The sequence below is a fragment of the Genypterus blacodes genome, unplaced genomic scaffold (genome assembly GCF_046128005.1).
Source record: "Genypterus blacodes isolate CSIRO-AG114 ecotype Tasmania unplaced genomic scaffold, CSIRO-AGI_Gbla_v1 ptg000052l_1, whole genome shotgun sequence".
NCBI classification, from domain to species: domain Eukaryota; kingdom Metazoa; phylum Chordata; class Actinopteri; order Ophidiiformes; family Ophidiidae; genus Genypterus; species Genypterus blacodes.
In genome coordinates, this window is record NW_027466864.1 from 4,048,567 (window position 1) to 4,062,603 (window position 14,037).

The 14,037-nt window shown below is 44.4% G+C and overlaps 1 protein-coding gene across 1 annotated transcript; it reads left to right on the forward strand.

The window, feature by feature from the left end:
• Positions 1–217: 217 nt before the first annotated feature.
• ctnnb1 (catenin (cadherin-associated protein), beta 1) lies at positions 218–13,788 on the forward strand. The gene is made up of 17 exons (XM_076150290.1): positions 218–390; positions 5,625–5,675; positions 7,044–7,268; positions 7,361–7,614; positions 7,716–7,954; positions 8,273–8,474; positions 8,728–8,872; positions 9,083–9,186; positions 9,426–9,560; positions 9,661–9,864; positions 10,417–10,575; positions 10,890–11,009; positions 11,167–11,317; positions 11,599–11,720; positions 11,834–11,894; positions 12,551–12,801; positions 13,005–13,788. The coding sequence occupies exons 2-16, from the start codon at positions 5,663–5,665 to the stop codon at positions 12,763–12,765; spliced, it is 2,349 nt and encodes a 782-aa protein (XP_076006405.1). The 5' UTR covers positions 218–390; positions 5,625–5,662; the 3' UTR covers positions 12,766–12,801; positions 13,005–13,788.
• The last annotated feature ends 249 nt before the right edge of the window (positions 13,789–14,037 follow it).

Here is a 14,037-nt window from a genome sequence, read left to right on the forward strand (position 1 = left end):
TCTAGTAAGATCAGGTGAAATAAAAATAGCGATTGCCATGGCGTAAAATTACAGTCATATCATTGTGGGTGAATAATCATAACTATAATTATATTTCGAATATGCGTTAAATTGACTTAAAACGCGGTCTATCTGACTTGGTTTCTATTTTATCCCGGCGCACGGCGTGATATGCGACCACTGGAGGCGTTCTTCGGTCTATAAGAACTCGCCGCCATCTTAACTTGTCAGACTCTACTGCTCCGACCGATTTCGAATTGCCTGGCTGCGAGGGAGTGGACGAGGGCTCCCCGCTGACGCTCGTCTTCATATTTTCCTTGACTTTCTCCATTTTTTCCCGTGTTTTTACTCTCCAATATCCGAGTGGATTGACTTGCTGTTCTAACAAGGGTAGGCTTCAACACTCCGACTGTGGGCTCAACACTGTTTCTCCTTCTTTACATACTGAGCTTTGGCTGAATGGCATCAGGAATGGAGTCGACTGTTGTGTTCGGGCCGGCCGGGGATGCTGCTGAGTTCACGGCAGATATTTGGGATGAACCAGCCACCGCCTAGTGGGACCACGTCCGTGTTTAACCGGCGATGCTGGTTGTAATTTACCATACTGCGGGTTTGGGCTCCGGTCGTATCTTATCATAATTTGAAACCAATAAATGTCATTACCCCGATATCTAGAAATCTCAGTGGAGAATAACTCGTGGGAGTGCGGGTTGATTTCATTGCTTGTTTGAATAGTTAACCACGATGGCTGCGTTGAGTTAGCTTTGTTATCACTACTTTGTCAGCTTATTTGTGTGCTGGCCACATTCCTCCATTCTGACTCATGTTTGCCTGGCGAGTTTCACCTTGTGGTTGTTGCAACTACTTCGGTTATTTCTGCGTGTATACACACAAATGTCCTTGTATATTTTGACCACATGTAAGCGTTAAAACTGTTCCAGCTAAGTTACAAACCCGACTGAGATGGCGTTCATGCTTCGTTGAAAGTTTAGTCGGAACTTCGTGGAAACTGAAGCGATTAAATTTGACCTTAAATTCAGTCGAGTGCGGGCGGAATGTCCCTTAACTTATATTTGTGGTTCGGGTTCGTATTTATTTCGGGTCCCAAGCTCTCGTATGTGTTTTTTACAGTCGTGCTTTAAAACAAAGACCGACAAATTCCTTGGAGCCGCTGTGCTTTAGGAGGAAGACGAGGAGGAGCCACAGTGTGAAATTTGAGTCAGCGGTGGAGTAAAAGTCGGAGCGGCCAGCAGCTGCGGGGGTGAGGGGTCACAACACACGGTCATCTGGGCGATTCTACCTAAATTCTCTACCTTGTCGATAATGATCTGTGGTGTTCAATCCGATTATTGCGCCTTTGCGCGGATGATGCGAACCGTCTGCATACCAAGAGGTGTGTGTGTGTGTGTGTGTGTGTGTGTGTGTGTGTGTGTGTGTGTGTGTGTGTGTGTGTGTGTGTGTGTGTGTGTGTGTGTGTGTGTGTGTGTGTGTGTGTGTGTGTGTGTGTGTGTGTGTGTGTGTGTGTGTCCGTCCGAGATGGACAAACGTCTCACTAAGGGACAAAGTTGAATCCCTCTCAATGTAGAGGGCAGCCCGTATGGGGAGACCAACAGAAATGACGTGGTTGTGTATTATTTTGCTCTACAATCTAACCGATTTGGTTCACGAAGATAAACTTAACACTGTTATAAATGTATTCTGTAATTTTAGCAGCAATCGGTATTTGTATAGATGTAGTCCGACAAGCCCCGCTAAAAAGGCTTATTTATCCGTATCTGTGTTTTCGGTTAACTATCGGCAACTGCACCATTTGGCATTGATCTGCTTTTCATTCAGCCATATTTGTGACTATCGTCTATGGGCCTGATCCGGTGTGAATGATCGGGGGAATTCACAGAGAGGCAAACCAGTCGATGTCAGCGGAATTTCGTGCAAGGGAACATTATCATTTGTAAAACGGAAGCGTGGGTATTGACTACACCTAGATCGCTTGATTTTGAGCTGCTCTTGTTTGAAAAGGAACACAGTCACCACGGCCCTATCCGTTGCATTGTCTTCACCTGATTCCTCAATTTCGGTCTTGGTGGTTCTTTTTTGCCACATAAAAATAGCCATTTATAAGCAGTTTTGAGTTTGTGTTTTTTTTTCACATGCAAGGTCAAATTCATACAGAATCTCAGTGAAAAGTTCCACCATATCACGAAAGCTGGAGATTATTAACTCAGCAGTATTATTATTTGTTGATAGACTTGCCCAATTACCATGAGTTACTTTCTGAGATACACCCTCCAACATTTCCAGTAAGTGATGTTGTGGTTGTGCTTCACTTGTGCAAATTCGCATCTGAGTTTCTCCATCTGAGGAGAGAGTTATCACATTTGGAGTCCTATTTCATCTTACTTCATTGCTCCTTGTGACCTGCTTCGCCTTAGTTTTTACACTCAAAACAGAAGTGACACGAAGGAATTATCTCAATGTGGAAGTTGCAAGGATGTTTCCTAGAGCTCCGGCTTGGTTTGTATTTTAGATGGACCAAAACACAGCAGCAGCTGCAGGCTCATTGTGTTGTTGCCAGCCAGCGGTGAGAGCTGCTGACCCTGCACATTAGTGAACACGGGAGCCTGTGGCAGCTCCAGTCTGCCCCGGCTCACAATACAGCATTTTTTGGGGGGCACACACAGCCTTGTGTGTAAATCACCAGCTCGAGTATCAAGTGTTTTGTTTTCACTCAAATTAAATGGACATTTTCTTGCATCATATATTTGTTTTCATTATACATCTTTCTCAACAAAGATGGTATTGCACCCCTAAAGAGAAAGATAAATGAATTGAAGTCGAACCGCAGCTTGCAGCAAACTGGCAGATTGCCTTTTTTCATTTTTAGTTCGGAAGTGAGATCGGCGGGTTTAGGTGCAATTAGCTGCTTTTAATTCCACCCTGGGTTTAGTCAAATCTAAATCAATAACATCAAAACTGAATACTGCCACTCTGGGGAATGTCTGTAGTTTTTGTATTTATTGTGGGCAGTGTAACAGACAGAAGTTGGCTATTCCAGTGCATCCTTCTCTGAGCTGGATGGAGACGCCTATCGTCTATTGTGGGACAGTGGTGGTGTCGGTTCCCATCACTTCATACAGCTGTGTGTGGACATTGCCATGTCACTGAAAGTCATAATTGTGTTGCTGCTAATATGTATAATGTGATCATTCTGCCTGTAAATGATTTGGTGTTGTTCATCCCCGGTGTGATTTATTCCCATCATGTGCCTATGTGTGTATGTTGACTCATCTCTCATATTGAATGATTCAGCCATGTGGCTCCGGTACTGCGGTGTCTCAGTCATTAGTCATCTGGTTTCACTTATCTGGCTTTTAACTCGACCAGGCATGACCCTCTTCACATATGGGTTTTCATGTTTGGCTTCAAAGAAACCTCACGTTCAGATATTTGAGGCCTGGCTGCTGGGCTGATTTTTCAGGAGTACTCGCCGAAGTATAAGCCTGCCATTTGTGTTTCTCAATTGGAGGCCAAGATCTGTTTTGTTTACCCGTCAAAAAAGATGGTTCCCAAAGCCAGATGTAAAGAGCCACATTTTCCACTAGTGTGAATGCTAAATGCTTCCACTGCATGCTTTGATTCTATGTTTGATTTGAATACAGGCTTGTATGGGACATGTGGCTCCCATTAGACCAGGGCTAGGTTTTGTGAGGGCAGGCCCACAAAAGGGGGTAGGATGGTGTGTGAGGAGTGAATATGAGCTGGTGCAGTTGTGGTTGGAAACTGTGGCTGTAGTGCCTGATTCAAGATTGTGTTTTAATGGCACCGTTGAGCTGGGGTGGCATGAGTGCCAGAGGTTGGAAAGTAACCCAGAGCAGTAGTTTCTCCTGTGCGTTGTATATTGATGACCATTGAACTTAACAGAGGGTACATTCACTGACGTTCATGTCAGATTGATATGGCCACTCTCTTGCCAGACTGCTTCTTCCTGTAGTGTGTCAGCAGCTCTGCTTGGAAGCCCTTATAGTCTTCACTTTTATGTTAACATCCTTCAAAAAAAGCTGACAGGATAAGAAGTTGAGTCACTGAGGTAAAAAAAAAATCAATCCTAGGACAAATATGCTTATAACTTTAAATTTGAAAAAGGCTATTGGAGGTTATTTTGAAGATTTTGTCTGCATAAGCTCCTCAGTCAGGTTGTGTCAGAATGTATTAAACCAGACACAGGTGTTCAATCACACTTGATATGGAGCCAGAACTTGAATATTGAAGTCGGATTTGTTAATCAAAATCTAGTAACATGCTGTCTCACAGTGAAAAAAGACAACATCAAAAAACATTTTTTTCAATTTAGAAATCAAATCTAGTCGGTGCTGTTTGCTTACATCATGATAACACCAACACCCAGCCTCGACGAGGAACAAGGAAATCACAGCTACCCAGCTCACTGCATCACGAGACAGAACTAGGGTCAGCAAAGATCAGCTCTTAACTGATACTGATACCTGTGTTGTAGATGGCAGGCAGCCATCATCGGCAAAAGGGATTCATTTATTTGCCTCATTGATCTGTTTTTTTAACACTAGATTTAAAACGGTGTATTTTTAGAAGACGCATTCTCTTCTTTTTTTTAAAAGTGTGTTGTTACAAGAGTTCAAACCGATGTGATGCTGGTTTCTCTAACCACATCCAGCTCTGGCTCTGGATACTTGTGCGGTTACTGAGTATTTCCTTCGGATCAAAATGGTAAGACTGAAAGTCACAGTGGCCATCGTAGGTCCGACCCAACGGATTCCATTTTTTGGAAGGGTCTGACATGTGTGAGAAGATGGTGGAGAAGCGCTTAGCCAGGCCGTCGATTTTGTCTTTCTCATTTACTTTACTTTTCTGTGAACCTGTGCCGTGTTGAGGAAAATGACTCAATCAATAGCGGTACCATTTTATTCTTCGGCATTGTTCCTCTTCTGTGTCTGAACAACAAACCAAGTTTCCTTGTCGCAATCTTTGAATAACCAGATGTTTTTAAAGGGATATCGTCAAAGAATGCCCGGTCTTTTCAGGTGCACATGCGTTTCTGTGGCTCATTCCATCATGATTTCACTTCTGCATTAACACAATTTTCTACCCGTGTGTTTCTGTCATTACATTTTACTATTTCTTAATGGCACGGCACTGTTAAAAATGTACCTTTTTGCTTTTTTTTTGCATTGCCACCTCTCTTCCACCATTACTGCCCGTATTTACTTTCCTGCAAAGAGGAGTATCAACTTCAAAGCCCTCTTAGGAATGTGTAGGCCCTCCTCCCTGTCTTTCCCTTGCGCTCCCCCTCCTCCACCCTTCCTTGCCTAAATAGTTGCTATCTACTCCCCTTAAGGGTGGCTTTGTGCACGAGCTGCTGCTGTTTTCATGTCAGAACAGAAGGAGAGCCAGGAAAGGGAGGAGGCCGCAAAGGAAAGACGGCACCAGGAATACATTTGCCTGTTATTTTTTAAGCCATTACCATCATTAATTCTGTCTGAAACACTGTTGTGTTTTACTGCAGGGAAAGAGGCACGGCACTTGGTGTGAACAGAGACAACATGATAGCCAACAAGTTTGACTAAATGTCTTCTCCTTTTGTCTTGTAGATCAGGAAGCTGTGCCAGCCGTTGTTTGAGAAAGAAACATGGCTTCCCAGGGTGAGTCAATAGTTTACACACACACACACACACACACACACACACACACACACACACACACACACACACACACACACACACACACACACACACACACAAAACACCATTTACTGCCCTGATCGCTGCTGCATCACTCCGTCATTGGATATGTAGACTGATGTATTATTGCATTTGAGTTTAGTTCAATTCTGGAAGATGTAACATTATGCACAATAATGTAAAAAACAAAAATGATTCTTTCATCATATATATGTGGAAACAAGATGGTGTACTAATGTTAATCACAATTTAGTCAAACGTTGCATTAAATTTCTCTCTTACACACATTTGGAACATTCTTTTGAACCGGAAACTTCTCCAGTGCTTCAGCACCATCAGCTCTTTGCCGGCAGTAGGTAATCCCAGGAGGGAAGACATCAGCACTTGTCTTGGAACAACTTTATCAGAAGCAAACCTTGTTATGATAGAGAGTTACTGGAATAGGTGAAGTTGTGCCAGAATCTGCCCTATTGTTTTTCTTGCCCTGCAATAGACAAATCTCATTAGACTGTAATTAAAGCTTCTTCCATAAAACCACAGGCGTCATCCATAATAGCTCCCAAACGATATGTCTCTGACACATCAGCTTTGGAGAAGTGATTGGAGTGAGTCTGTAGACCGTGTCCCTGCAGTCATCATCTGACCGGAATGAGGATGCAAGGATGAGGCGACATACAGCTCTGGAACTGCCACCTGGCTGATGTGTTGTACTGTAGCAAACCATAGCAGGCTTCAAGTCTCAGCGCAAGCTTTGTAGCTCCGGTGTGATACCTCATCTAATGGGTCATCAAGTTTGTTGTATTTCCATAGTATTTGACTTCTGAGTAGCATATTTTGCAAATAGCCTCACTTAACTTGGGCCCGCTTGTGTCCTTTAGCTTTTGAAAGCCATAACCAGTCCAAACATTTGCCAGAGAAGTGCTATGTTGGTCAAACAACCTTGTCATGCTAGCCCACACATGTAATATCTGCTGAACAGGAGGACTGCTATAAAAATATACAAATAAACTCGTAAATCTTTCATTAATCTCTCTCGTCCAACTGAGAATTGGGATAATCAAAAGATCATTTATTTCCATCCCACCCGTAATTATCTCATGGAGTGTGCAGTTATTATTTTAGATCATCCAGCCCCACAGCAGCTTTGCTGCTCTGGCTGCTTTCATTATTACATCATCACTTTTAAAAGGGCCTCCAGTAAAGCTTAAGACAATACAAAGCTGATCATTTGCCTTTCTGTGCAGTATCATTGTCCATGATTTGATAAGAAATAAAAAAATTCCATTCATCTTTCGTGGCAGGATTTCAATATGTGCTTCTCTCTTTCAGCTGATCTGATGGAGCTGGACATGGCCATGGAGCCAGACCGCAAGGCAGCAGTTAGCCACTGGCAACAACAGTCCTACCTGGATTCAGGCATCCATTCTGGGGCCACCACCACAGCGCCCTCTCTCAGCGGGAAGGGAAACCCAGAAGAAGAGGATGTTGACAATCAGGTCATGTATGAGTGGGATCAGGGCTTCAACCAGAACTTCTCCCAGGACCAAGTACAAGGTACGATATTAATCCTTAGTTTGACCTTTCTAATGACCTTACCAGTTTACCAGACACAAATGACCCAAGCAATCCTGTCTCATGTCCTCTAGACATAGATGGCCAGTATGCAATGACACGTGCCCAGCGTGTGCGTGCAGCCATGTTCCCAGAGACTCTTGAGGAAGGCATGCAGATTCCCTCGACACAATACGATGCAGCAAACCCCACCAATGTCCAGAGGCTGGCAGAGCCGTCGCAAATGCTCAAACACGCTGTGGTCAACCTGATCAACTATCAAGATGATGCTGAGCTGGCGACCAGAGCTATACCAGAACTCACCAAACTACTCAATGATGAGGACCAGGTAGTGCATAGTTGGATATTCAATATGTGACTGAATATTCTTTATAGATCCAAACTGAATCTGAACACTTGTATCTCTCTTTCTCTCTCTCTCTGCATCAGGTTGTAGTAAACAAGGCAGCAGTGATGGTTCACCAGCTATCTAAAAAAGAAGCTTCGCGCCACGCCATCATGCGGTCCCCTCAGATGGTTTCGGCCATTGTCAGGACCATGCAGAACACCAATGATGTGGAGACGGCTCGCTGCACTGCAGGGACTCTCCACAACCTCTCCCATCACAGAGAGGGACTGCTGGCCATCTTCAAGTCTGGAGGAATACCAGCTCTAGTTAAAATGCTTGGGTACGGAAAAGTGGGACGGAGGGCTTTCTCCTTTTTGTTATCCCAGGCAGAACTCCATCTTGTTCTAATTATTAGAAATATTCAAATAGGCTACCTCCGAAGGTTGTAACTCTCTGGTACATTATGGTAGGTAGTAGTGTACTTGAGGAAGTAAGCAGTAAGTTACCTGGAAATGTATAGATCATCCTAGATTGCAAATAAATCCATAATTTACAACAACAGAAGTGAAAAATCTGTTGGGCAGTTTACTCATCACAGATATGAATGTGGAGAGGCAAGATGTTGGTGAGCTAATATTGGTTGGTGTGTGTTTTGCAGCTCACCAGTGGACTCTGTCCTGTTCTATGCCATCACCACTCTCCACAACCTCCTCCTGCACCAGGAAGGGGCCAAGATGGCTGTCCGCCTAGCTGGGGGTTTGCAGAAAATGGTTGCTCTGCTCAACAAGACTAATGTCAAATTCTTGGCCATCACCACCGACTGTCTCCAAATTCTGGCCTATGGAAACCAGGAAAGCAAGGTGTGTGTGTGTGTGTGTGAGAGAGGGGCGAAGTTAGAAATGAACACAACAGCTTAATTTTCTATTCTTGGGCTCTAGTATGCTTTAGTTGTATTAGGTGTTAAAGGAACTAATCCACCTTAATTGGTCACCTGGATATTGATAGTGTATGTCATGAACATTTCGGTGCAAAACCCACTGTCTTCCAGATATTCTGCACTGCCGTCACAGGAAGGTTAACATTTCTCTCACCTCCTGTGTTCTTTCTGTGTAGCTCATCATCTTGGCCAGCGGAGGCCCTCAGGCCTTGGTCAACATCATGAGGACTTACACCTACGAGAAACTGCTGTGGACCACAAGTCGCGTTCTGAAGGTTTTGTCGGTCTGCTCCAGCAACAAGCCTGCCATCGTAGAAGCTGGTATGTTGGGTGTTATCCTGACGCCTTGGCCTTATCTTGTGCGATTTTTACTATATATCAATTGTTGAATGTCTTTATAACAAAGCCACTTTAAAGCGTATTGTTTGTCAAATAAGAGGAGAATTCAGTGATTCCCAAATGTACTAGGCTTTTTTATAACTCGAACCACATTTGAATGCTTTCCTTCCTCATGCTTGTTTCTCTGTCCAGGAGGCATGCAGGCCCTGGGGCTCCACCTGACTGATCCCAGCCAGAGACTGGTCCAGAACTGTCTCTGGACACTCAGAAACTTATCAGATGCTGCCACCAAACAGGTAATGAGAAACAACTGTCCATAGCACCGACCTTCAACTACTACTCCTAGATACTTACTCTGTGCTATAAGAGACCAGTTGGGCACTCATTCTCTCTGTTATGCTGTCAGTCACTTTCCCTTTAAGACAGATATAGAAGAAACTAATGCTTTTTACAGGTTCTTCTGCCCACACACTCTTAAGTACCTACAAGTCCTGTTCTTTGTACTAACTTTGCTTCTCTTTGACTTGCTCTGCAGGAGGGAATGGAAGGTCTCCTAGGAACCTTGGTCCAGCTGCTAGGCAGTGATGACATTAATGTGGTGACCTGTGCTGCTGGTATCTTGTCTAATCTGACCTGCAACAACTACAAGAACAAGATGATGGTCTGCCAGGTGAGTGCATGCACATGGACAGGCACAGCTGCAATGTGAACACAAAACAAGACATGTTGTTATTAAATTCATCTCAAGTAAAAATGTCTGTGAACTCTAGGTTGGAGGTATTGAGGCGTTAGTCCGCACGGTGCTGCGGGCCGGAGACAGAGAAGACATCACAGAACCAGCCATTTGTGCCCTGCGTCACCTCACATCTCGACACCAGGATGCTGAGATGGCCCAGAATGCTGTCAGACTGCATTACGGCCTGCCTGTGGTGGTCAAACTGCTCCATCCGCCGTCTCATTGGCCACTTATTAAGGTACACACACACTCACACCTGTCGGAAAAAGTCAACTTTCTCTTTTTAATACTGGCAGGCACCAGGATAGCTGATGCATGTATGGTGTTTACAGTGAAACCAGTCTGCGCTTCAATACAGCACCAAGCTCAGTAATGGTCAGAAAATGCACAGCATTATCTCTGATTAATGTACAGTATACAATTGTGCTATGCTTTACCTCTAATCCATGTCAGCAGCTTATCTGTCGGCGTCTCTGCACCAGATGTTTTATGTATTGCCGTGCTTACTTTAGCTTGAACCACAGCCAAATCTTGTTTGTTGTGGCCTCATTCCAAAGTAGAGGTAGCTAAATTCACCTGAACACAAAGTTCTCCATAGAAACTGCCCAATGAATACATTCCCTGCATGATGTAGACACCAAAGTACAGGATGTGAATGTTTACGTACACAAAACAAATGTACAGCTATTGAAATGTCACTAAGGTAAGATAACATTGCTTGCTTGCTTCTTGCCAAGTTGTCCTGGTACTCATTCTTCCCTGTGTCATGTAACAATGTTTCGCCCATCAGGCTACCGTTGGTCTGATCCGTAACCTGGCACTCTGCCCCGCCAACCACGCCCCTCTGAGAGAGCAGGGTGCCATCCCCAGACTGGTTCAGCTGCTGGTCAGAGCACACCAAGACACACAGAGGCGCACCAGCATGGGAGGCACACAGCAGCAATTTGTGGTAAGAGCACACACACACACACACTCAAGTTTAGACCAGAAAACCACCCATAGTATAGACTCTCTGTACAGACATGAAGCCCCACAACCAAAAGACTGCACCATAACATTAGAATTGATTTCTGATTCAGGCCACTAACAGCTGCTCAACCCTCATATCATTCAAACTGAAGTTAGAATTTTGAACAGATTTGATTTTGTATTGGTCATTTAGATTCAAGCTGAATTCCTTCAGCAAGCTGCCCGTTTACACTTCCATGGCATTCCTGCTCTCCACAGACATGAGTACTGATTGAATGTTTTTGTAACTCTCAGGAGGGAGTTCGTATGGAGGAGATTGTGGAAGGCTGCACTGGAGCTCTTCACATCCTGGCCAGGGACGTCCACAACAGAATAGTCATCAGAGGACTGAACACCATTCCCCTCTTTGTACAGGTAAAACCTCGTCTGGACACTTCTTGCCCTTGTTTGTTTGTTTTTTTAAATACTTGCAAGTTCATCCTGTAGTCGATTGTCTGGCTCCGTACAATGATGCTGTCACATCTTCTCAGATGCTGCATTAGAAATGTTAACCCTCTCTGTGTGTTTGCAGCTGTTATATTCCCCCATTGAGAACATCCAGCGTGTAGCAGCAGGAGTCCTGTGTGAGCTGGCCCAGGATAAAGAGGCCGCCGAGGCCATCGAGGCTGAAGGTGCCACCGCCCCTCTAACGGAGCTATTGCACAGCCGCAACGAAGGAGTTGGTACGTACACACTCGCACAGGCACCCTTGACATTGGAGCGTGCTCTTCATTCATGTGACAGTGAACACATGAGATGAGAAAAGACACTCCAACTGCAAGCGGTCCCTACAATATTCATACAAAGACCACAATGTCAGAGTGCGGTGTTCTTCAGCATGCTGTGGTTTTAAATGATTTAAACATTGGGAGGAATTTAATCATCTGAAAGTCTCATGGCTGCATTACATATTATAGAACACAATTTTCTGAGACTAACCTAAGTCAAACCTGTTGTCTTGCAGCCACCTATGCTGCCGCAGTGTTGTTCCGCATGTCGGAGGACAAACCCCAAGACTACAAGAAGCGCCTGTCTGTAGAACTCACCAGCTCCCTCTTCAGGACAGAACCAATGGCCTGGAATGAGGTACAATATCGTCACAGTTTTTATTTTTTAAGCAAAATGCAAGATGTCTGTCGTCGCGACTTGAAATGCTGTTGCAGTGCTCAGCCTAGTCTGTGTGTCTGTCTGCTTTGTAGACTGGAGATCTGGGCTTGGACATTGGAGCTCAGGGAGAGCCTCTGGGCTACAGACCGGAAGGTAAGAATCCTCCTCCTGCCAAATAAGGAGGCTCACAGGAGAGGAGCATCACCAGAGCTACAACAAAGTGTTCAGCAGATTTTTGTACTAATCAGCTTGAATCAAGTTAACTTTGGCATCTCTACTCTGAGCTCTTGGTGCCAATGTCCTGTCCTGTGAGTTTCTCTATTCCAGATTGAACCGCCTTCCTCTGCCCCCTTATTTAAGTTGGTAACAAACTAAAATACTTCCACACTCAAGTCCCATTTGTCCTTCATCAAGCTGAGTGAATTGGCTCATGACACACAGGCTAAGGGGCAAGGAAGGCTGCTCAGTCTAGATTTGCACTGCTCTCTATTCCTCCAGCAGAAACTACAGCTGGCTCTTAGACAGAAAACAAGAATCTGGACTTAGTTTGTATGTTGGAGAATCAGCTGGACCTCAGCCACTGTAGACGATGACTGCATTTCAAAGGAATAAACAATGTTGAGGTTGACCCCAGTAGTTTGAGTTGGTCAGTGCTTTTACAGGGCGGCTGGCAGCTGGAGGCGGAGCAGTGTGATGTGTTGCTGTGCTACTTTGATCATACTACTGTGTGACAGCTTGGTGTGTTAACATGCTTCTAACAACTGCTCTGCTTCCCTCGCCTCTCCTCCAACGACTCCTCCCTCACCCAGACCCAAGCTACCGTTCCTTCCATACCGGTGGATATGGAGGGGACTCGATGGGTATGGAACCCATGATGGACCACGATCTGGGCGGGGGCCACCATCCTGGCCAGGACTACGCCCCTGTAGAGGGGCTACCTGATTTGGGACATGCCCAGGAACTGATAGAGGGCCTGCCACCCGGCGACTCCAACCAACTGGCCTGGTTTGATACCGACCTGTAAATACCAAGACCAACATTACACTACACTTTCTACTAGGTAAGACTAATGCAGTATGTTGGGGTAAGACAGCATGGAGGAGAGTGGATTTACTCACTGCGGCTGCTGCACGATCAATCTGCTCCCGTGTGTTGTGGCGTGTACATGATGTCGTGTCTGGTGTGTGAGTGGTCTTGAGCTAGTATTGGGCTCTTTACCTCCATCCTCTGACTCTTCTTTTCTTTCTTCCCTCCGTCCCCCAGCCGTATCATGTGATCTGGATGAACCTGCATCGTGATTCGCCCATATGGAGGAGGCGGGGTTTCAGAAAGTGCCTGAAGATGACTCGACAACAGCAAGCAGTTTCCTGTCTATGGGAACTCCATTGGGACTAACTAGGTTAAAGTGCGGTTCGGTTCTGGTGTCAGACTGTGTGCTGACTTCAACTGACATGACACAAAGTTCGATCTCAAAGGTTGATTTAAAACAAACCCTTTTATGTATTTTCCTTTTCCTTTTTTTACTTCGTCGGTTGTTTTACTTTTTACACCCTTTTCCTAAGTCTAATGGTACAAATTGATTCTAGCTTGCTTTTTTTGTTTCTTCAGAATGATCATACTCATTTCTTGTTTTTGCAGTCCCTTGTATTTTAAGTCTCTGATAGCATTGAGTTTTCTAGTGGTAATGCACCAACCAAGTAAGACTTTGAATTTTAAATGGTGTCCAAACACTAAAGTTAATCAGTTGAATTGTATTCTGATGATCAAGTGTAACATTGTGTAGCTTTTGTATAAAAACATGAATTGGAAATCATGGTCCAAATATCAAGCTATTTTCTTGCTTTAAAGGTGGACACTGAGGTGTCTTTGCTGTTCCAAAGGGGGTGTAGCTGACAAAGCTGGATGGGTGTGGCTGTTGATGATAGACAGGGGCGGAGGTGGGCTCCCATTATTCTGCCGTTACTAATGGATGGGGTAGTGGGAGGAGTTGGTTGCTGTAGCCTGCTGTGTTCTGAAACAATAAAAAGGACTGTCATTTCACCTGGAAGCTTTTGTCTGTTTTCTCTGTTCACTGTTTATTACATAATGCCAAGTCCAGACAAAGTTGCTTTTAATGTAATAAAATATTGGCCTAGAGTGAAACTTTGTCTATTGCTTCATTTGCAATGAAGTTTTAAAATCAAGTTCTGGACCAAATTTCACCTTGTATTGGATAATGTGCAGTTTTCCTTTTTTGGGAGAATTTTTTTTTTTTTTTTTTTTTTTTTTCCTCCTGGATCTGCATCAAAATATCTTT